The sequence below is a fragment of the Hemicordylus capensis genome, chromosome 13 (genome assembly GCF_027244095.1).
Source record: "Hemicordylus capensis ecotype Gifberg chromosome 13, rHemCap1.1.pri, whole genome shotgun sequence".
NCBI lineage: Eukaryota > Metazoa > Chordata > Lepidosauria > Squamata > Cordylidae > Hemicordylus > Hemicordylus capensis.
In genome coordinates this window covers 10,262,792-10,284,597 of record NC_069669.1, presented here as the reverse complement: position 1 = coordinate 10,284,597, position 21,806 = coordinate 10,262,792, and the positions used below count along the sequence as shown (strand labels likewise).

The window sequence follows — 21,806 nt, the reverse complement described above, 5'->3', positions numbered from 1 at the left end:
TGGCCTCCCCGGCGGTGAGGCACGAGGCGGTGTGTTGGCCAGGCCGCTTCCTGTCTCCTCACGTGAAAGGCCTCCTCCGTTGCTGTGGCAGCGTGCGTCATGGAAACTTCCTCGCAGACAGGTCTGTGGAGGAGCGGAAACTAAAGGTATGTGCTGGCGGCTCTGGCTCCTCCGGCGGCCGCCCCACGAGACGGGCTGGGGCTCGGGATGGATTCCGGCTCGCCGGTCCCCTTTGTGTTCAGCGTCTGGGTGACAGAGAGGAAGAGCAGCCCTGCGGCTCGGCAGAGAGAGCTGGATGAAGAACTGGGCCGGCCCGCCAACATCTCTCTTCCTTTCCTCCAAAGGTAGAGCAGGACGGGAGCGTTCGGAGGCCTGAAAATGCTGGACCCTTCGAAGCGGTGCCCGGAGGCACATCCGGTCCAACTATGGGGTGTGCTGGCTGCCACCCCAAAGTGCCAAACTTCTGCCCGGCGGTGTGCAGATGAGTGCTCTGTCCATCCAGGGAGGGTTTTTGCAGCAGGAACATGCACGGGAAGCTGCCTTCTACCGAGTCAGGCCATTGGTCCATCTAGCTCAGTATTGTCTACCCGGGCTGGCAGCAGCTTCTCCAACGTTGCAGGCAGGAGTCTCTCTCCACCGATCTTGGCGATGCCAGGGAAGGAACGGTGGAACCTTCTTCAGGCAAGCGTGCAGATGCTCTTCCCATCCCCTAAGGGGAATCTCTTGCAGTGCTCACATGTAGTCTCCCATCCAAATGCAAACCAGAGTGGATCCTGCTTAGCAAATGGGATAACTCACGCTTGCTACCACAAGACCAGCTTTCCTCCAATACATCAGCTCTCCTAACGTAGCTCAAGGGTGCACATGATTCTCATTATATCATGGGTGGTATAAAGTTCAAGTATGAAATAGGAACATAGGAAGCTGCCATATACTGAGTCAGACCCTTGGCCCATCCAGCTCAATATTGTCTACTCAGACTGGCAGCAGCTTCTCCAATGTTGCAGGCAGGAGTCTCTCTCTCCACCCTATCTTGAGATGCCAGGGAGGGGACTCGGAATCTTCTGCCTGCAAGCATGCAGGTGCTCTTCCCAGAACGGCCCCATCCCCTAAGGGGAATATCTTCCAGCGCTCACACTTGCGGTCTCCCATTCCAATGCAAACCAGGGCAGACGCTGCTTTGCAAAGGGGACAGCTCATGCTTGCTACCAGCAGACCGGCTCTCCTCCCTTATCTGAACTTGATTTGGCTCTCTCGCTCAACCACTACACCTGGGGAGACTAGGAGATTTGGCAGTTTTCTAGCTCCTGGGGTTGGGTGAAATGTACCATTAAAGCCCCAATGAGTCTGCATCTGACCTGGACAGAACTCCAGATAAGGATTTATGGTCTCCCGCCACCCAGAGAAGGAGAACGGGAGCTCTGTGTCTCCCCTGTGTCAGAAGGCATTCCAGGCAGGCATATTCAGGGTGGCTGGAATGCAGATCTCCTGGGTGCCCTGGAGGGACGGAGTCCTGGCAACCGTGTAGATCATTATCCAAACTTCAGTGGCATTCCCAGCAGATGGAAAATGCAGAGAGTGGAGGCAGAGCTTTGCAAGTTTAGGCAGCAATACCTGTGCCAAAGGAGCCAAAATAAGCAGCAGGAGTGAAATCTGCAAATTAAGCATGTTTGCAGAGCTTGTGCATAATTCTGCTGTTACTATTGAAGAAAGCAGCTTTGCAGAGTATTGAAGCGACTCACTTTTAGCCCCTGGAAGTTTCCCTCTGACTTCTGGGATTTCCATCAGCCATTACGTACATGTGTTAAAGTTTTTTTGGGTAGGAATTGGGGTTTTTGTGTGTGTGTGTGTGTCACTCTTAAGGGCTAGAAACTTGACTTATTTTAAAATGAAAGTTGTTATCTGCACAATGCTGAATCGAACCTTATTGGGGGTGCAGTGAGGATTTTAAAAATGGGTTAGTCCCTTGGGTGCCAATCCATAGGAAGAAAGGCAGTATACAAATGGAACAAAATAATAAAGTCTGTACTTGAAGCTCAACCCCCTTAAGATGCGCAGCAGGGAAATGCTTGACTAACAAGCAGAAAGTTGCCGGTTCGAATCCCCACTGCTACTATGTCGGGCAGCCGCGATATAGGAAGATGCTGAAAGGCATCATCTCAAACTGTGCGGGAGGAGGCCATGGTCAACCCCTCCTGTATTCTACCAAAGACAGCCACAGGGCTCTGTGGTCGCCAGGAGTCGAAATCAACTTGATGGCACAACTTTACTTTACCTTACTTGAAGCTCAGCAGAAGGGCCAAGGTTCCCTTCTTGTCCAGCAGAGGTCAGTGTTACAAGCATCCCACTCCTCCAATGGGAGCAATGCAGAAGAGACAAAATATTGTCCTGAGTCACTGAAAGGAAATTCAGTTGAAGGCGCATTTCAAGCTGTTGATGGATTAGTTTATTTTACAGTGAGTCCTGCCTTTTAAAATAAATGTTTCACAAGGTGGATAACAAAAGTGCAAGCACAAGGGAGACATCAGAAAATATAAGCTTGCAATGAAATAAGAAAAGGAAAGCAGTCATGATCTTTAAAAAAAAAAAAAAAAAAGAGTGAGTCAGCCCTGATCAAATTGGCCAACTCTTGCTTTGCAGGGCGAAAAATGACTTCAGATACTTTTTTCCCCAGAAGACAAGCAGTGGGCTAGACAGCTGATTCCAGGGTAGCAAGGCGAAGCATGATGCCTTAGGTGGCAAATTTGGGGCAGTGGCAAATCTGGAACTCCTGTCCTGCCTGCTTATCTCTACTGAGACTGACAGCACTACATAACAAAGAAAGCCAGCGTGGTGTAGTGGCTAGAGTGCTGGACTAGGACCGGGGAGACCCGAGTTCAAATCCCCATTCAGCCATAAAAAAACTAGCTGGGTGACTCTGGGCCAGTCACTCTGGGCCAGTCACTTCTCTCTCAGCCTAACCTACTTCACAGGGTTGTTGTGAGGAGAAACCTAAGTATGTAGTGCACCGCTCTGGGCTCCTTGGAGGAAGAGCTGGATATAAATGTAAAAAAAATAACCTCTGACGCCACTCTAGCCAGTCCAACTCTATTGGCAATGCCACTCTAGAACACCACCCTGGAACCCAAATAGCTTGGGCTGCTATCGGCACCGAGGAGAGAATTCTGCAAATGTGACCTCCCCGCTGAGAAGACTGGTCCTCTCTAACCAAGTTTGCTTTAGTGGTGGGTCACAGGCACGATGCATTTTCCCTCACTGGGTCTGCCTGCAAGACAGTTTGACCCCAAAGGCAGCTGTGAAAACAAACCGGTCTTTATGACGGAGGATGTCTCTATCCTTGCAACAGTGTGCTGAGGGACGGGACCAGACAGATGTGGCAAAGCCTGTGCTCAGTGGCAGCCACAGGTTCAGAAGAAATTGAAGTCGGGGCCAGTCCTTGGCTCAGCACAGACCTTCCTCACAGCCTCTGTTCCCCTGTCAGGTCTTTTCCTGTATTGACCCCCAAGTGACGTATGAGTAGCAGCCTCCCTTCCCTGCAAGGTGGCCTCCCTTTCCCCTGTTATAAACAGCGGCCCTGAGATTTTCCCCGTGTCTGACTCAGTAGTACCCCTCGCCTGATGCAGGATCTAAACGGCTGTATGTGGGAAGGGGGCTTGCGTTTGGGAAGGAAGAAACAGCAACATGACCAAGGCTTCAGAGGAAGTCTGTGGCGGAGACACGACGTGACCTGAATATTCCAAGGGGCCAAGCCTGGTGTCTTTACCCAAGTGGGCTTATAAAATGGCTCCCCCGTCTCCTCTCATGTTCCCAGTTTTCTCTTTACCACCACGAGGGCCAGGAAACTTGGGGGGGGGGGATTAAAAAAGCAAATTGTACGCCGTGAGTTGTCCAGCCTGTAGCAGAAAGCGGGATGGGTGGATTTACCATTGCGTAACTTTTCTGCAGTGTTACTAGCAGAAACGGGCATTCCATCACATCCGTGCTGCAGAGACGGGCCCTATGCATTTCGGTGCAAGAGAGAGAATATCCCATTTCCTGCTCCTGCCGCCCCTCAAGCACTGCGGGTAGCTTATTAATGAATCGCCCTTTATAATTTGAACTTCATATTGATTTTTGTACACTTTTATAGCTTGCCGTTCCATTATCGTTCCCAAGGGGGCTTTTACAGTTTAAAGCCATACACACAGTACAGATTCATTAGAAACCCTTTTAGGAAAAAAAAAAATCAATAAAATAGCAGGACGAAACGGCACTGTGAAAACCAAAGAGAAGCCACAAGAGAGAACTGCTTGAAATGCTACCGGTTTCTGTTTAACATCCGGTTAAAGAGGAAAGGCTTCATCTGGCACCTGAACCCCAATACGCAAGGCTCTTGGTGCACAGCTTGGGGGCCAACACTGAAAAGTCCCATCTCTGTCCTCTGGTGTGAGGGGGCACATCTTAGGGCCTCGAATGGATCATCTCAGATAATTGACAGCTTTCTGGATGGGGTGTGTGTGTAGATATAGCAGCTTCTTCAGAAGAGGGCAACCAAGATGATCAAGGGCCTAGAGCACCTTTCTTATGAGGCAAGGCTACAATACCTGGGGCTATTTAGTTTAGAAAAAAGACAACTGTGGGGAGACATGATGGAGGTCTATAAAATCATGCATGGTGTGGAGAAAGTGGATAGAGATAAACTCTTCTCTCTCACACATCACACTAGAAACAGAGGTCATCCCATGAAATTGATTGCCAGGAAATTTAGGACCAACAAACGGAAGTACTTTTTCACTCAACGCAAAATCAACTTGTGGAATTCTCTGCCACAAGATGTGGTGACGGCCAACAACCTGGATGGCTTTAAGAGAAGCTTGGATAACTTCATGGTGGAGAGGTCTATCAACGGCTACTAGTTAGAGGGCTATAGGCCACTTACAGAGGCAGGATGTCTCTGAGTACCAGTTGCAGGGGAGTAACAGCAGGAGAGAGGGCATGCCCTCAACTCCTGCCTGTGGCTTCCGGTGGCATCTGGTGGGCCACTGCGCGAAACAGGATGCTGGACTAGATGGACCATGGGCCTGATCCCGCCTGATCCGATCCCGTTCTTATGATTGTAGCTGACTGCATATTTCAGGTTTCAGGCTGGCCTCAGGCAGTGAACATTATTTTTCAAGTGGAGGCGAAAAATGGGGGGGGAGGTGTTTGAAAAATGGGGGCTGCTTTTCTTGTGGCACAGCCCTCCTCCCAGCATGCTCTGGGGGGAGTGTGGAGGATGCTGATTAGTCATGTGCAGTGCGAGGAAAGATTCCAGGTGAACATGTCAGGAGCATTTCACATTTCAGTGAAGTGAAGATAATATCCCACCGGCAATTAGCGTGATGACAAGAGACTCCTCTAGAACAATATAGTAATGGCAATGCCAAAGCTTTGTCAAGTCATTCTCTTTCCCTGTCTCCACTCCCACGTTATTTGTTGAGTGAAATACATTTACTCATCTCAGGCAAGGGGAGAGAGAGCATCATGTCAAAACCTCAGTTTCTCCATGCATAACCTGGAGCTGATGCAAATACTGTTTTTTTAATGAGTTTTCTACAGAATGCATCTATGTCCTCAGAAAAATTGTATTGTATGAGGCAGTCATATGTCAGAGTTAGAGCTCTGCTTCCATTTTCCTTTGCCAGGTTGAAATCGACAATTTTGGTCCAGTAGGAATATTTCCCAAAGTCCTCTGGGCATCATTGTTTATCCTGGCTGCTTCTGCTTTGATTCGTCCCCCAACAATTTCATTTCCCTTTTTCTCCTTAGATTTGTCAGATGGGTGATCCAAGCCTATCAGGGATCACATTAATGGAATATCATCAGTATGTTAGATAAGCAATCCGTGTTCAGTAGAGAATCTAGTAGCTGGTGATGGGGGAGGGAGGATGGAATTGGGCTGGTCTCGATTTATTTGCAGTACTTCATATGATGCTAGTCCCTGTGATCACCTTGGGTACTTTGAACTGCCGCCTTCGTATTTCTAATGCCGCTCAAATTTACTCTGAATGGGTGGACGTCGTCGGAGACAGTATTAATTGTGCTACTGTATTATGCGTAATCACTTTGTCTTTTATGGCTTGTATTGAGTATATGCTGGTCTGTGACCATGTCAATAAAGATTGATTGATTGATTGATTGATTGATTACTTCTAATGCCAGAGCTGAGAGCATCAAGGGCCTAGATGGGGCACCATTTTCTGTCCTGCCCTGTCTCTCTAAGGACAGTCCTGCTGGATCAGGTCCAAGGTCTATCTAGTCCAGTGTCCTGTTTCCCACAGTGGCCCACCAGATGCCTCTGGGGAGCCCACAGGGCAAGAGGGCATGCCTTCTCTCCTCTCCTCTAGGAGAGGAGAGCTGGTCTGGTGGTAGCAAGCATGACTTGTCCCATTAGCTAAGCAGGGTCTGCCCTGGTTGCATTTGAATGGGAGACAGTAATCGTATGCTTTATTACAGTCATTGACCCAACAACACAAAAACAATATAGAACACAGTAAAAAGAACACAATCGTGCAAAAGGCCTAATGTCAAGGTCTTCATAATCCCAATAACACAAACCATCTCACAGACCTGATCTTGCAATCTGCCGCACAAAATTTGGCCGCACAGCCATCAGCTAGTAAAAAGGAGGTGTGTATCCATCATCCATTCTAACAGGGAGGTTTGATAAGAGAGGGGAGATAAGAGAAATATGAATATCTCTATCAAATGAACAGTATAAAAGAACATGAGTCACCGAGTCTCAACACCCTGGCCGCAGGGACAGATCCGGCCAATATTAGGTATTTTATAGTACCTGCCCTTCAGAACGGCAGATGGAAGTGCATTAAATCAAGGGAGGGCGAAGGCTTTTCTCTGGGACAGACTAGTAAAACCCATTAAATAGTAGGCTGGTTTAGGGTAATTTGTAAAACTACCGAGAAAGTTTCTTACAGAGATTTGTGCCAGATCGCTCAGCTTTTCAATGTCTGCTATACATCTGAATAACTAGTATTCAGAAGCACCCTGCCTCTGAGCCTGGAGGTATTCTGTAGCCATAGCTATATGCTAGTAGCCATTGGTAGCCCTATCCTCCATGAATTTGTCTCACCCCTTTTAAAGCCATCCAATCTGGTGACTATCACCACATCCCATGAGAGAATCCATAGGAACAGAGGAAGCTGCCATATACTGAGTCAGACCATTGGTCTATCTAGCTCAGTATTGTCTACACAGACTGGCAGCGGCTTCTCCAAGGCTGCAGGCAGGAGTCCCTCTCAGCCCTATCTTGGAGATGCTGCCAGGGAGCGAACTTGGAACCTTCTGCCTGCAAGCGGGCAGGTGATCTTCCCAGAGCGGCCCCATCCCCTTTGGGGAAGATCTCACATGTAGTCTCCCATCATGCTTAGCAGAGGGGACAATTCATGCTTGCTACCACAAGATTCTTGTGATTCAGTGGCTACTGGATACAATGGATACCCCTGCTCACGTGGCAAAGAGGCCCCTTTTAACGTGGCGATTCTCTTTATTTAGCAGGGGGAGAGCAAACGGCCCTATCCACCCCCAGCACAGCATCCCTCCAGTGACTGTTGCTGGTGTCTATCTTGTGTTTCTTTTTAGATTGTGAGCCCTTTGGGGACACAAATAAGGGATCCAGCTTATTTGTTTATTATTTCTCTGTGTAAACCTCCCTGAGCCATTTTTGGAAGGGTGGTATAGAAATCAAACAAACAAACAAATACATATTCTGTGTTCTAGCCCCAGGTATGTTGGTGCAGGCTGAGTTCAGAAAGGAAGGCACTCTGTACATGCTCAGAGGCGTCCTCCTTCTTTCAGATCCATCCAGGTTTGAGCCCTTGGCATGCACACGGGTTCTGGGGCCGGTCCTTGGCTCCGATGGAGCCTCACCTAACGGTTGGGAAACGCACATGGGTTTGTCAGCTGTGCGGCAGCGTGTCGGTGATTCAGCCCCTCTCTGCTGTGTGCCAGGCTAAAAGTAGCTCCTTTCAACACCGCTGATGTTTTGCGGCAGGGCTGAGCAAACAGTCCTGGCCAGAGTATTCAGGATTTGCAGGAAACCATCTCCCTGCCTGTAAGCATTTTTGGGCAGTCAGTTCCAGGGGTGTAGCTATAACTGAGTGTAGGGGTTCAAAGAACCCAGGCCCCCGAGCTCCTGAGGCCCCCCCCCCCCAGCTCCACCACCTCCCTATTTTCTTCATCATCTCCCTCACTCCAAGGGTCCGCAGGAGAGAGGGATGAACACAAGCCCCTTCTCCCCTAGCGATGTCCCTGGTCACTTCCTTCCCACAATAGCCCAAATGCCCCCCCTTTCTGTTATGGCAGGGTTTCCTGTTCCCAGATGCTGTTGGACCACAACTCCCACCATCCACAGCAGATTGGGATGATGGGAGTTGTAGTCCAACACCATTCTTTGAAAAGAAACAAGCAACTAGCTCCAAGTAGATACCAAATGGCTTAAACTTGCACGGCATTTTCTAGTATACACAGTCATGACTTGGCCCGGTGGACCTGGTTCAAGCACAGCCTTTCTTAATTTGCGTACTTGAGACAGAAATTAACTTTCCCCCCCCTTCTCCTCCCAATGCACTGATTGTTACTTTTTATCCGAGCGATGCAAGGGGGAAAGCGAAAATAACCCCCACTAAAAATAATTCTAAAATGCAGATGGCCATGTGTCTCTCATACACAAGTGAATCACAACGTGAGGAACATGAGGAGAAGGCAGGATGTCAAAAGAACCAACTCTTTTAAGCGGAGAAATTAAAACGTGCCTTTCATGGGAGGCTTGCATAATGAGGGATTCGTCGTCGTGATTCGTGCAGAGCTCCAAGTAGCAGCAGTCCCTTGGCGAGCTAAATTTGATGGGTGCATTTCCCCCCCCCCATAGTTACCAGTTCTCGCACACGCCAGTACCAGCTACGGCTGGGTGCCTTTCCCTTTTCCAGGGTTGCACTAGGAACGGAACGTGCTCCACTCGCTGGAGGCAAAACGAAATCTTTATGCAATTGTCGGAGCTGTCGGCAACTGCTGTGAGGAAACCAGCCATCAATCGAGGGGGCCCACAGTTCCGCACACGGCTGCCCTATATACACAAAGCTCTATAGGGTGTATTGTTGCCCAGAGCAAATCTCAGCCTGAACATGAAGCCGTTGTTATACAGGCATAGTAGTGACTGCATCGCTCAGGTGAGGAGTAAAAACAGCTTTCTACCATTATAAGACATATTCTATTGCTCATACAATTACTAGTATCCATCCAATCCCCCTGATATTTTGCACATATCAGCCGGGTGGCAGGTGCCACCAGCCCTACAAATTTGGTGCCGATCTGTTGAAAAATCGCTGAGGCACAGCCCTTTAAAATTAACTAAAAAGTGGGGGACTGAGTGTTGGTGACTTTCTGTAACCACAGATAACGTGCCTTTTCAAAATGGCAATGCCTCTTTAATTTTATCCCAGCATTCTGATCCATGCTGGGTTTGTGCCTCTTCCTTTCTTTGAAAAACTTCGTTGCATCGTTCCAGTTTTAGTATATGTGCTCCCGAAGTCCACATAAAGCGGGGGAAAGGAAAGACTGTGCTGTCGAGTCGGTGTCGACCCCTGTCGACCACAGCGCCATGTGGTTTTCTTAGCAAAATACAGGAGTGGTTTACCATTGCCTTTCCCCCACGCAGTATGAGATGGTGCCTTTGCCGTTGTCACTGAAGTGAGCCTTCCTATATCGCTGCTGCCCAGTCTAAAGACTGTGCCATCGGGTGGGTGTCGGCTCCGAGTGATCACATTCCATGTGATTTTCTCGGTAGAATACAGGAGAAGTTTGCCCGTGCCTCCTCCCGCACAGTATGAGATGATGCCTTTCAGCATCCTCCTATATCGCTGCTGCCCGATATAGGTGACTACCGATGTATTTACTAGGCACAGTCTGGGGAAAATAACAGCAGGGATTCGAACTAACAGCCTCTTGCTTCCTAGGCAAGCTGCCTCCCCACTGTACCACTACGTCCACATACTTAGAGTAAAATAAGCTAAGGGTGTAGATCAACAGTTTTGCACATTGCCGGGAGCAAGACCTAAAGAGTGACTTCCTTGTTCTGAACATGGCTGCCTGATAGCCCCTCCTGGTCAGGACAGCCAATGGCCAGCATAGGTGGGACGAGCCACTCCAGTACCTGGGAACCCTTCTCTACCCAAGGAGATCCCCCCACTGTGACCTTGGTGAACCGGATCCCTGTGAACCGGATTCCCGGTTCGAGTCCCAACAGCTCTGACAGTCATCAGGGCTATATTTCTGTGTTGCTTTTAGTTTCATTTCTTGTGTATTAGTCAAACGTGTTTTATTGACTGGATTTTAAGTTGATGTCTGGTTGTTAACTGTCTCAAGCTGAGTCATTTCAGGATGTCAATTGATCAGTCAATAAGAAAGATACTCAGAAGAAGTGCTATCTAGGGTCAAGTAGACTTACTGGTGATTATTTCCTGTCTTCTGGGAAATAACCAAAGTCCTCAGATACTGAAGCCACAGTAAACTTCGCTTTTCTAGAGAAGACAGAATACGGAACTGTTTATTTAAAAAAAAAAACTGGAGCAAAGGACGGAAGCATGCATTCCACGTTTGAAAATTTCAAATTATTCCTTTGCTCAAGTATTGATTTCATTTAAATTGCTATCCCATTGCATCGACAATAGTTCTGTGTAAACTAACATCTTGTCCTGATGGATAATAGCTTGCAGTCCTCATTTCTGAGTTGTATTTTGCTTTCCTACATCAGGATTTCCTCAAACTCAAGGTTCCCAGATCTTGTTGGACTACAACTCCTATCTTCCCCATCCACAATGGCCTTTGGGATGATGGACGTTGTAATCCGACAACATCTGAGGATCCAAATTTGAGAAACCCTGACCTAAATGATTATGAGAAATTGCTGTGATTTCACTCATTAAGATATACTAATGAACACATCTTCAGAGTTCAGTCTCGTAGCAAAGATCTTTTCTGGACTTTCTTTTTTAATTGCAGGGTGACCCAGGTTCAAATCTCCATTCAGCCATGAAGGTCCCTTAGGTAACCTTGGGCCAGTAACTATCCCGCAGCTAAACCTACCTCACAGGGTGGTTGTGTGGTTACATGGGGGGGGAACCTTTGTGTACTACCCTGAACTCTTTAGAGCAGGGATACTCAACTGTGAGCCCCAAATGATGTTGGACTATGAATCCCATCATCCCCAGCCACAATGGCTGTGGATTATGGGAGATGTGGTCCAACATCATCTAGAAACTTAAATTTGGAAACCCCTGTCTTAGAGGCAGGCCAGGAAAAGCAATGTAATCAATAATAATTTATTAAAAACAACTCACATTTTAATCATTGTACAAGTATACTACTATTATTGCAACAATTAAAGATCCATTCGAGCCAACTTTGCACATATTTCTCTAAGAAGTCCTTGATAGATTTTAGCAGGGTTTATCCCCACCCCCGTACTTACATAACCTATTGGGTAATATGTAGGGATGCGCTGAACGGTTTGTGGTTGGAACGATCCGACCACGAATCAGGCCATTCTGAGTGTTCTGAGTTTAGAAATAATCTCAAGTAAATCAAGCGGTAAAGGCCTGCCTGGACTGAACCATTTCAGGGAGTGGGGAGGATGGTTCAATGCTCCTGTGCATGTGCATTATGCATACACACCCCCTAGCATGTAGAAAACTAAGTGTCTGGGAGAAGAACTCGGTCTGACGTCCCATGATGCTCTATTTCTTTGCGCAGGGTGGGTTAAATAACAATTCTGTCTCTCCCCACCCTGTTCTCGTATTCTCTGTGTATGCTTTGGGGCGAAGAGAGGCCCTCCGAGAAGCAGTACTGGCAGATGAGTGAGGGGGTGGGTGTGAACTACTTAGTCGCATTTCTTCCTGCATGTTTTGTTCTTGTGGTAAAACTCCAGATTTTTCTTTTCAGTTGGCTGGAAGGCGCGGGTGGTGGTGGAGTGCAGAACTGCCTCCATGAGTTGTAAAAATAGAACAGAGTGTTTTTCTTGGGTTTTTTTTGGGGGGGTGTCTTCTCTAGATTTAATGGAATTTTGGAGCGTTGGAACATCATGTAATTTTAGGGAACAGAGCAAATGTGTTGTGTTTTGTTTTGTATTTTTGCAAAAAGGCTACTGAAGTGTAGCCAGACGTGCTTTTTGCACAGTGCTTCTGAATAGGGGTTCTCGGCCTTAGGTCCCCAACAACTCCCATTATCCATTGTGACTGAGGATGATGGGAGTTGTAGTCCAACACCATCTGGGGACCCAAGGTTGAGATCCTCCGGCCACTGGAATTCAGCATCAGAAGATGTGGCATCAGGTCACTAGCTTAAGTCCTGTCCAGACATTATGTTAGGAACATAGGAAGCTGCCATATATTGAGTCAGACCATTGGTCCATCTAGGGGTGTGCACGAATTGATTTTTTCATTTTGATTTGTACCCAAATCGAAACACCTCCAATTTGTTTTGGGTCCGAATCTGACCCACCCACCCCCGAATCACCATAGATTTGATTTGTACCTGAATTTTCTGAATCTGAATCAATTCAGATTTTTTTAAAAGGGTCCTGGGGCCAAAAGAATGGGGTGGTGGTAGTGCCCAAGGGGTGGAAGCTACCACCCAAATTTCAAAGGAATTGGGCAAAGGGGTGATTATTAAAGAATTTTTGAAGTTGGCATGTCTTTGGGGCAGATTCAGGGCAGAAAAGGGGTTTCGCGGGCAGAAGAGTGGGTCAAGTGGTAGTGCCCCAATGGGTGTCTGCTACCATCCAGATTTCAAAGAAATTGGTGAAAGGGGTGATTTTTAAAGAATTTCTTAAGTTTGCACATCTTTGAGCTTTTCCCCCATAGGGAATAATGGGGATTTCAGCAGCCCCAAAACTTTACTTGGGGGGCGCCAGGGTGGCCGAGAGCGAGTGGTGGTGTAGTGCACATAGAGTACCAACCACCTCCAAACCCGCAAGCCCATGGAGCACTGGGTTTTGTTGTTTCTGAAGTGTTCTGAGAGTAGATTCTCTGGTAGCAAATGAGAGTGGATTCACGTTTCCCTTTCATATGCATCCAGGGCAGACCCTGCTTAGCCACAAGACCAGCTCTCCTCTCCTGCTTACATAGAGGTGTCTGTGAACATATTATTGTGCGAATGACGGCTTGTGTGTTCATGTTAAAAGCAAATCTGGGTACAGGCCCCATCAAATGCTGGATGCAGACAGGAAATCTGCAGAGAGAGCTGGTCTTCTGGCAGCAAGCATGAACTGTCCCCTTTGCTAAGCAGGGTCTGCCCTGGTTTGCATTTGAATGGGAGACTACATGTGTGAGCACTGTAAGAGATTCCAATTAGGAGATGGGGCCACTCTGGGAAGAGCAGAAGGTTCCAAGTTCCCTCCCTGGCATCTCCAGACAGGCTGAGAGAGACTCCTGCCTGCAACCTTGGAGAAGCCACTGCTGCCAGTCTGGGTAGACAATACTGAGGTAGATGGAGCAATGGTCTGACTCGGTAGAAGGTAGCTTCCTAGAAGGTAGCTTCCTATGTTCCTGTGTTCCTGAATCTACTGCTGTATGTGTGTTGAAGACAATGTGTGTCTGGAACTATCTATAGCTTTAAAATGGGATTAGGCAAATTTGGTGGACTATTGGTGAAAGCTGAATAGACCCTCCATGTTTAGAGGCACTGTACCTCTGAATACTAGATGTTGGGGACAAACCATAGGGGGGCTGTTGCCCTGTTTGTGGGTTTCCCAGAGGCATGTGGCTTGCCATTTTGGAGAATGGGATGCTGGGCTAGATAGACGTTTTGGTCTGATCCAACAGGATCAGATTCATAGCTCAGTGGTGGAATGCACATTTTGTGTTCAAAAGATCCCATATTTGATCCCGGCATCTCCAGTTTGGGGGTGGGGGTGGGTAGCTTGAGGGAACAAAAGTCGGACTCTGCATTAGGCAGCTTCATGTCTTCTTTTGGATGGTGGTCTTTTGGAAAGAATGAAGGTGGAGTTCAGTGGTGTGTTTGCTGCACATGGTGTGGGACATCACAGAGAATTTTGGACCACAGTGGACAAGGCTATATGGACTGCCCAGTTGGACAGAATCTGCGTGGCAGAGAAATGATCCGGTGGGTAGACCCACACACATCCTCCCCTTGCTCAGCTTTGGGTTCCGGGCGTTTCCAGCTGTGCAGATTTATCATAGAGTTGGAAGGGACCTTGGAGGTCTTCTAATCTGACCCACTCCTCAGTGGAGTAATCTGCTCCAGCATCCTTGACAGATGGTCATACAGCCGGTGCTTGAAAACCCCCAGCGAAGGAGAGCTTACAACATCATGAGGCAGACTGTTCTGCTGTCAAACAGCTCTTACAGGTCAGAAACTCTTCTTAATGGCTGTCCTAAATGGAGGCAATGTTTTCATGTTTCCTTACAGTACCGGGTTGGGCAGCTATACACCATCAGCAAGCACAGCCACCAGGAGAGCGACAAAGGTGAAGGAGTGGAAGTCGTGAAAAATGAACCGCACGAGGACCCTGTCCATGGCTGTGGCCAGTTCACAGAGAAACGGGTGCACCTGTCCAGGTGAGAGGTGGGAAGGTGGGCTGTAAGCTTTGCCAACACCCAGGTAAAATGCTGGGTGGAGAGGAATTAAGACTTGGATTCTTCTGCCTTTGGCAATCGTGTGTGTGTGTGTGTGTGTGTGTGTGTGTGTGTGTGTGTGTGTGTGTGTGTGTTTGAAGATATTGTGGGGGGCGCCTGATAGGATAGGGACCAAAAATAGGACAAATACAAATACAGCAAAAATTTATATACCACTTTTCAACAGAAGTTTCCGAATGAATGAATGAATGAATAGGTTTTGTGTAGTCAAGACTGAGCTAGATGGACCAAGGGTCTGACTCGATATGGCAGAAGAGACAAAGAAAGGCAGAGACAAGAGAAAGGATCTTGTTCTTCAAGATCAGGTTTCCTACTACTACGAATACTTATATATACCACCTTTCAACAAAAGTTTCCCAAAGCGGTTTACACAGTGACATAAAGATAAATACATAAAAATGGCTCCCTGTCCCCAAAAGATTCACAATCTTAAAAAGAATCCAAATCTGAATGTTGATCTATACTTTTCAACAAAAGTTGCCAAAGCAGTTTACATAGATATAAATACATACATACAACTCCCTGTCCCCAAAGGGCTCACAGTCTAAAAAGGAAACACAAGGTAGACGTCACCAACCGCCAGTGGATGGATGCTTCTCCAAGGCTGCAGGCAGGAGTCTCTCTCAGCCCGATCTTGGAGATGCTGCCAGGGAGGGAACTTGGAACCTTCTGCATGCAAGCCAAATGCTCTTTCCAGAGTGGTTACATCCCCTAAGAGGAATCTCTTACAGTGCTCACATGTAGTCTCCCATTCAAATGCAAACCAGGTTAGACCCTGCTTAGCAAAGGTGGAAATTCATGCTTGCCACCAGAAGACCAACTCACCGCATGCTTTCATAGGAAACTATCCTGTTCTAGGCCAAGCTAGGATCTCTGCCAAGTCAGGGGATTTGAGAGGGATACATACCTTGGACAGCTCCGAGGAGAAAAGAGGCAGGACTCTGGACAGCTCTGAGCAGGAGTAATCAAGCGTTGGCTCCAGCAACGTAGGAGAGACGTTGCTCCAGCAGCTACTTGGAGGGGCTGCCAGTCTTTGTGTCTCCTGTCCAGGCAAAGTGAACGGGCCCTGCCCCTTCCCTAGAGGAAGGCTCCGTTGCCCCATTTCCTAGCTGCTTGCTTTGGTGATGCTGAAGAACCTGTACACTATAGTCCAGGGACAGGCAACAGGCAGCTTTCCGGTTGTTGCTGAACTACAATACCCATCACCCCTAGCTACAACTTATTACTTCTGGGGGTGATGGAAGTTGTAGTTCCGCAACATCTGGAGAACCACCAGTTACCACTACTAAAGTTTACCACTGCTAAAGCCCAGGAGCCAGGCCCTCACATTTTGGCCATCACATCCCTCTCAGTATGAATGCTCATGGTGATGTTTGACATCTGCCCTACCAGAGATGGAAAATAGGGGATATAGTTAGGGCTGTGCACGAATCAAAAACCACGGTTCGGCTCGAATCCGAATAAAATTTGAGCCGAACTGCATGCTGCTGAACCAGTTTGATCAAACCGACCCACCGGTCTGTTCCATTTCAAACTTTCTAAACTTTTAAAAGCTTTCAAAACACCAATGTGCCTCTGGCTGCCACAAGCCGGATGGTCGGGACAATCAAAGTGGGAGAACACACTGAGAGTTTGAAGTCTTGCCATGCTATCACCTCTTTCCCATTTGTGAGGGTGTAAAGCTAAAAGTAAAGTGTGCCGTTGAGTCGGTGTCAATTGCTCCTGGTGACAGCAGAGCCGTGTGGTTTTCTTTGGTAGAATACAGGAGGTGTTTACCAATGCCATCACCCGCACAGTATGAGATAATGCCTTTCATCATCTTCCTATATTGCTGCTGCCCAATATAGATGTTTCCAGTGGGGATTCAAACCAGCAGCCAAGATTATCAGGGGCCTGGAGCACCTCACTTATGAGGCAAGACTACAACATCTGGGGTTTTTTAGTTTAGAAAAAAGACGACTGCGTGGAGACATGATAGAGGTCTATAAAATCATGCATGGTGTGGAGAAAGTGGATAGAGAGAAATTCTTGTCCCTCTCCCATAACACAAGAACCATGTGTCATCCCATGAAATTGATTGCCGGGAAATCTAGGACCAACAAACTGAAGTACTTTTTCACACAACGCATAATCCACTTGTGGAATTCTCTGCCACAAGATGTGGTGACAGCCAACAACCTGGATGGCTTGAAGAGGGGTTTGGATGACCTCATGGAGGAGAGGTCTATCAATGGCTACTAGTCGGAGGGCTATAGGCCACCTCCAGCCTCAGAGGCACAATGCCTCTGAGTACCAGTTGCAGGGGAGGAACAGCAAGAGAGAGGGCATGCCCTCAACTCCTGCCTGTGGGCTTCCAGCAGCATCTGGTGGGCCACTGTGTGAAACAGGATGCTGGACTAGATGGGCCTCCTTGGGCCTGATCCAGAAGGGCTGTTCTTATGTTCTTAACCTCTGGCTTGCTAATCAAGTCATTTCCCTGCTGCGCCACTAGGTGGCCCTTGTCAAAAATTACCATGGGCATTTGTCCCCCCAAATGGTACCAAACCCCCCCTCCCCAGCTCATGGACTGCTAGGGCTTCAGGGATTCATCCAAGTCAGAGGATGAAGACAGGGCTGTTCCCTCCAGCCGTGGCAGAGGTGCGGGCTCAAAACCTGGGTCCTTCTGCATGCCAGGCAGGTGCTCTACCCCTGAGCCAAGGCGCCTTCCCCCCTCCTTGTCCCTTGCTGACTCAGTGTTTTGCAGCTTTACCTCACCCCTTTGTTCTCTGCTTTCCAATTAACTTGTCACCCATTCTGACAGTTGCTCAGCAGAAGACAAAGAGGTGAGCCCCCTTCACTGCAGCCACCTACAGAAATGTCATCGCTCAACTCAGCCCCCTTTCCGTTGGCCCTGCTTCACATGTGAAGCATTCCCAACACAGACATCATTCTCTGTAGCCGGGAAAGCATGTCTGCCGTATGTATGTGTTGCAAAACCGTTTGCCAGTGGGTTCCAGCTATGTGTGATGGAAGAGAAGGGTGTGGGTTCATCCTTTGTGATGGTGGACATGTAAGAAGCTAAATACCAAGTCAAATTCTTGGTTCATCTAGCTCAGTATTGTCTACACTGACTGGCAGCAGCTCTTCAAGGCTGCAGACAGGAGTCTTTCCCAGGCCTAGCTGCAGATGCTGCCTGGGCCTGAAACTGGGACCTTCTGCACGCAAAGCAGATGCTCTAATTTTTCAATTTGTTTCAAATTCAAATCAAATTCCAAAAATTCATTTTGAATTCAAATGAAATGCAAATCTTGTCCGAAAATTCAATTCGAATTCGAATTGAACTTGAATCAATGCGACCCTGTCTTGGCACCTTTTTTAACCAATCAGAGGGCCTGAATGTTATTGTTAAAAGGATGGATTGGTGATTAACCTGCAGAAAACCAAAATTATGGCCTTCGCTAGGAGGCCTAAGACTCATGTTTGGAGAATTGAGGGACACCCAATTGAACAAGTGACATTCTTTAAGTATTTGGGAGTAATCTTTCAGGCTAGTGGCACCAGAAAAGCGCACGGGAACTACATTCCCTCTAATGCTCAGAAAAGTTCGTTGGCCATCTTACAATATCTTAGGACAAAAGGAGGCCACTACTTACCTGCGGCCCTTAAACCGTTTAAAGCTAAGCCGTTAGGCCAACTTCTCTATGGATTACAGCTGGGCCTTTTTACAAACATGGAAACTTTAGAACGAGTGCAGTCTAAATTTTTAAGAACTGCACTTGGCCTTCCAAGATTTTCATCTAATGCTGCTATCCTCCTGGAGACAGGTATGATTAAGGTTGAGGCCAATGTTTGGTTGACTATTTTCGGTTATTGGCTTAGACTAGTTTATCATCCAGCTGGATTAGCCCCTTTAGTTTTACAAGACAACCATCGATTTAGATGGATTCAGACTATTGAGGCTAAAATAGCTACATTGGGCCTTTCCTCCTTATTCCTATGTAATGTGGGATATGATCAAGCAAAATCATTAATTAAACAGCGAATTTTAGATTGTGAGAGACAAACTGATCTTGGTAAGGTCTCAAGATTCTATATCACAGAAGAACGTAGATATTTAGTTTCCCCAATGAATTATTTGACACGGCTCGAAATCCCTAAGTACAGAGCAGCTTTTACCTTAGCTCGTTGTCATAGTCTACCCTCAGCGGTTCTTGATTGAAACCATCGAACATGTTTTATTATTTTGTTTATTTTATAAGGATATCCGGGAAGCATTTATTACACCATTATTAGGTACATTTCCAGGTCATCAGAGCCATTTTTATTGTTCTTTGTTACTGTTGGACTCTGAGCTTACAGTTACAAATATTGTTGCTAGAAACTGTGCTATTAGTACTCGTCGGCGATTGGTTAATAAGGAATTACTGTTGTCTTAACTTTTTCAATTTTAGATATAAATGTATTTGAAGCTCCTTTAATCTTTTACTTAATGTACTGTTTATATTGTACTGGTCTGTGACTGTAACAGTAGAATGAGATGAGATGAGGTGAGGTGCCAAACAGATCTCAAATCAAATTTGAACCGAATTTCTAAAACCTAATTCATATTTGATTCCAGTTGCCCTTTTCAGGGGTGATTCAATTCTAATTTGGATCACTCGAATCGATTCAAATTCGAATCGACTTGCACATCCCTAGTCCTCAGTGACAGCCCCTTTACCAGATCACTCGTCCATCTAGCTCACTGTTGTCTGGACTTCCTGGTAGTACCAGGAAGGTAGTACCAGGACCAGTGAACTGGTAAAGGGGCTGTCACTCCAGGGTTTCAGTTTGAGATCTTTCACAGTCCTACCTGGAGAGGTCAAAATTTGCATATGGCCCTTCTGTATGCAAAGCTATCCCTCTGAGTTATGGATGCTCCTGATGAAGCTGTCTTCCACTGAATCAGAGCCCGGATCCTTTTCGCTCAGGATTGCCTTTCAGGCAGGAGTCTTTCCTAGTGCTATCTGGGGATCCTGCCAGAGACTGAACGAAGGACTCTGGCCTATCCATATAGGCTAAGGCTGCACAGCCCCTCCAGCTGTTTGGGGGCAACAGTTCCCATCATGCTATAATGGTCTCTGGCTGGGGATTATGGGAGCTGTAGTCAGCAACATCTTGGAATGCCTGTCACAGGGACTACTGCCCTGCCTTTGACCCAGAGTAACGGTGACTTGTCACACCCACCAGGAAGAGCTTTAGAAAATGAAGGGCTTTCGAAAACGAAAGGACTCTACAAAAGCAAACAAGTACCTATTTATGAAGAGTTACGAATCTGCTGTTTGTATTAGTATTCTTCTTTGAGGACACTTTGGCTACCCTAGATGATTTTATTTTATTTTATTTTAGCACATTTATATACCACACACACACAGGAGTCCCTGAGCGGTTCACAATATAAAACCAATTAAAATATGAACATAATTAAAACAATTTAAAACCGCCCTGAGCCATTTTTGGAAGGGCGGTATATAAATCAAATAAATCAAATAAATAAAGTACAATAAGGACTCTAAAACCGAGGCTTTAAAACTATACACTAAAAGCCGGACTTAACAGGTATGTCTATAGGTCCTTCTTAAAAACATCCAGACACGAGGAAACTGTAACTCTCGATATGCATATAAAGATATTATATTGGCGCATACGGATATAGAAGCCATCCTTCACGCTTCCTCCACCTTTGATGCCCACCTTTGAATAGGCCTCCTTTGAAGGAGCAGAGCATGACAGAGGCGTGCAGCCCCTTGGCGTAAGTTCCAGGGATTTATTCGTAGCGGGCGTTCATCCAGTTTCCTGCTCAACTGGTTCTCTGTTCCCATCAGCCCTGGCCTCCTGGTCTCACCAAATGCCAAGAATGAGCTATTTTTATGTCCTGGCACAACTTTCCGCTGGCCTATCCTGTTCTTGTAGATGAGCCACCTGCCAAAATATAAATAAGGGGAAACAAACGCCAGCTATGTCTGATCGGCCAAAAGCTTAGCCATTGGCTCTAGCTAGCTTGATATGAAGAAGCAGGCTATTCTGAATAGTCGTCTTGATTAGGGAGATGGGATTATGAAAACTTCTTGATTAAGACGGCCAGAGTTCCAAAATTAATATGGGGATGGAGCCGTAGCTCAGCAGTAGATTCTGTCCCTAGCAATATCTCCAGGTAAGGCAGGAAAAGACTCCTGCCTGAAACCTTTGAGAGCTGCTGCCAGTCAGGGTAGACAGAACTGGGCTAGATGGACCAAGGGTCTGACTCAGTATATGGCAGCTTCCTATGTTCCTATGAGTCGGTGTTGACTCCTAGCAACCACAGAGCCCCTTGGCTTTCTTGGGTAGAATACAGGAAGGGTTGACCATTGCCATCTCCCGCGCAGTGTGAGATGATGCCTTTCAGCATCTTCCTATATCGCTGCTGCCTGATATAGGTGATTCCCATAGTCTGGGGAACATACCAGCGGGGATTCGAACCAGCAACCTCTTGCTCACTGGGCAAGTTACTTCCCCACTGCGCCATTAGGTGGCTTCTCCTTGTTCTGCTCTGGACCAAATCCCTTAATCCATCGAAAGTTTGTGATCATTACCTTCTGTGGTGCTGTTTGGTTCATTATTATCTTGTCACAGCTCAACCTGTCTTGAGAAGGCAGAAAACCGTCTCCTGCAGCACAAAGCTTTCCCTGCGGAAGGAGAACCATCTCCCTCTCGCCTCAACATGGTCACCACTCATCCTTCATTCTTCTTTCAACCCCTGGAGCCACCGAGGGGACCAGAGCAATGCCCTTTCACATCCGAGGAAAAGGCCACTTTATTTAACGGACTCAATGAGGCCACGGTCTCCAGCCAGGCTGAGATCTGCTTTGCTGATCTGTCCGGAGGCCTCTGGGTCTTCCATTTGACAACTTGCCTTTCAGTCAAGGAGCCAGCCTCAGAATTGAGCAGGCTGGCAGTGGACCCTTGACAGAATGAATGAGCTTATCGCAGATGAGCCATAGGGACTCATATACGTTGTTAGCTGCCTCCTAACAAGTCAGAATATTGGCCCATCAATCTCAGTATTGTTCGTAGATACTGCAAAATATTCCCCTTAGGGGATGGGGCCGCTCAGGGAAATGC

General features: G+C 47.2%; 1 protein-coding gene across 2 annotated transcripts in view; it reads left to right on the top strand.

The window, feature by feature from the left end:
• LOC128336345 (cytoplasmic phosphatidylinositol transfer protein 1-like) overlaps positions 1 to 21,806 on the top strand; it is a 53,292-nt gene that overhangs the window by 7,893 nt on the left and 23,593 nt on the right. For both annotated transcript variants that reach the window (XM_053275772.1, XM_053275773.1), the window contains exon 3: positions 14,461 to 14,609. In XM_053275772.1, coding sequence (XP_053131747.1) covers positions 14,461 to 14,609 — 149 coding nt within the window. The remainder of the gene's footprint in view (positions 1 to 14,460; positions 14,610 to 21,806) is intronic.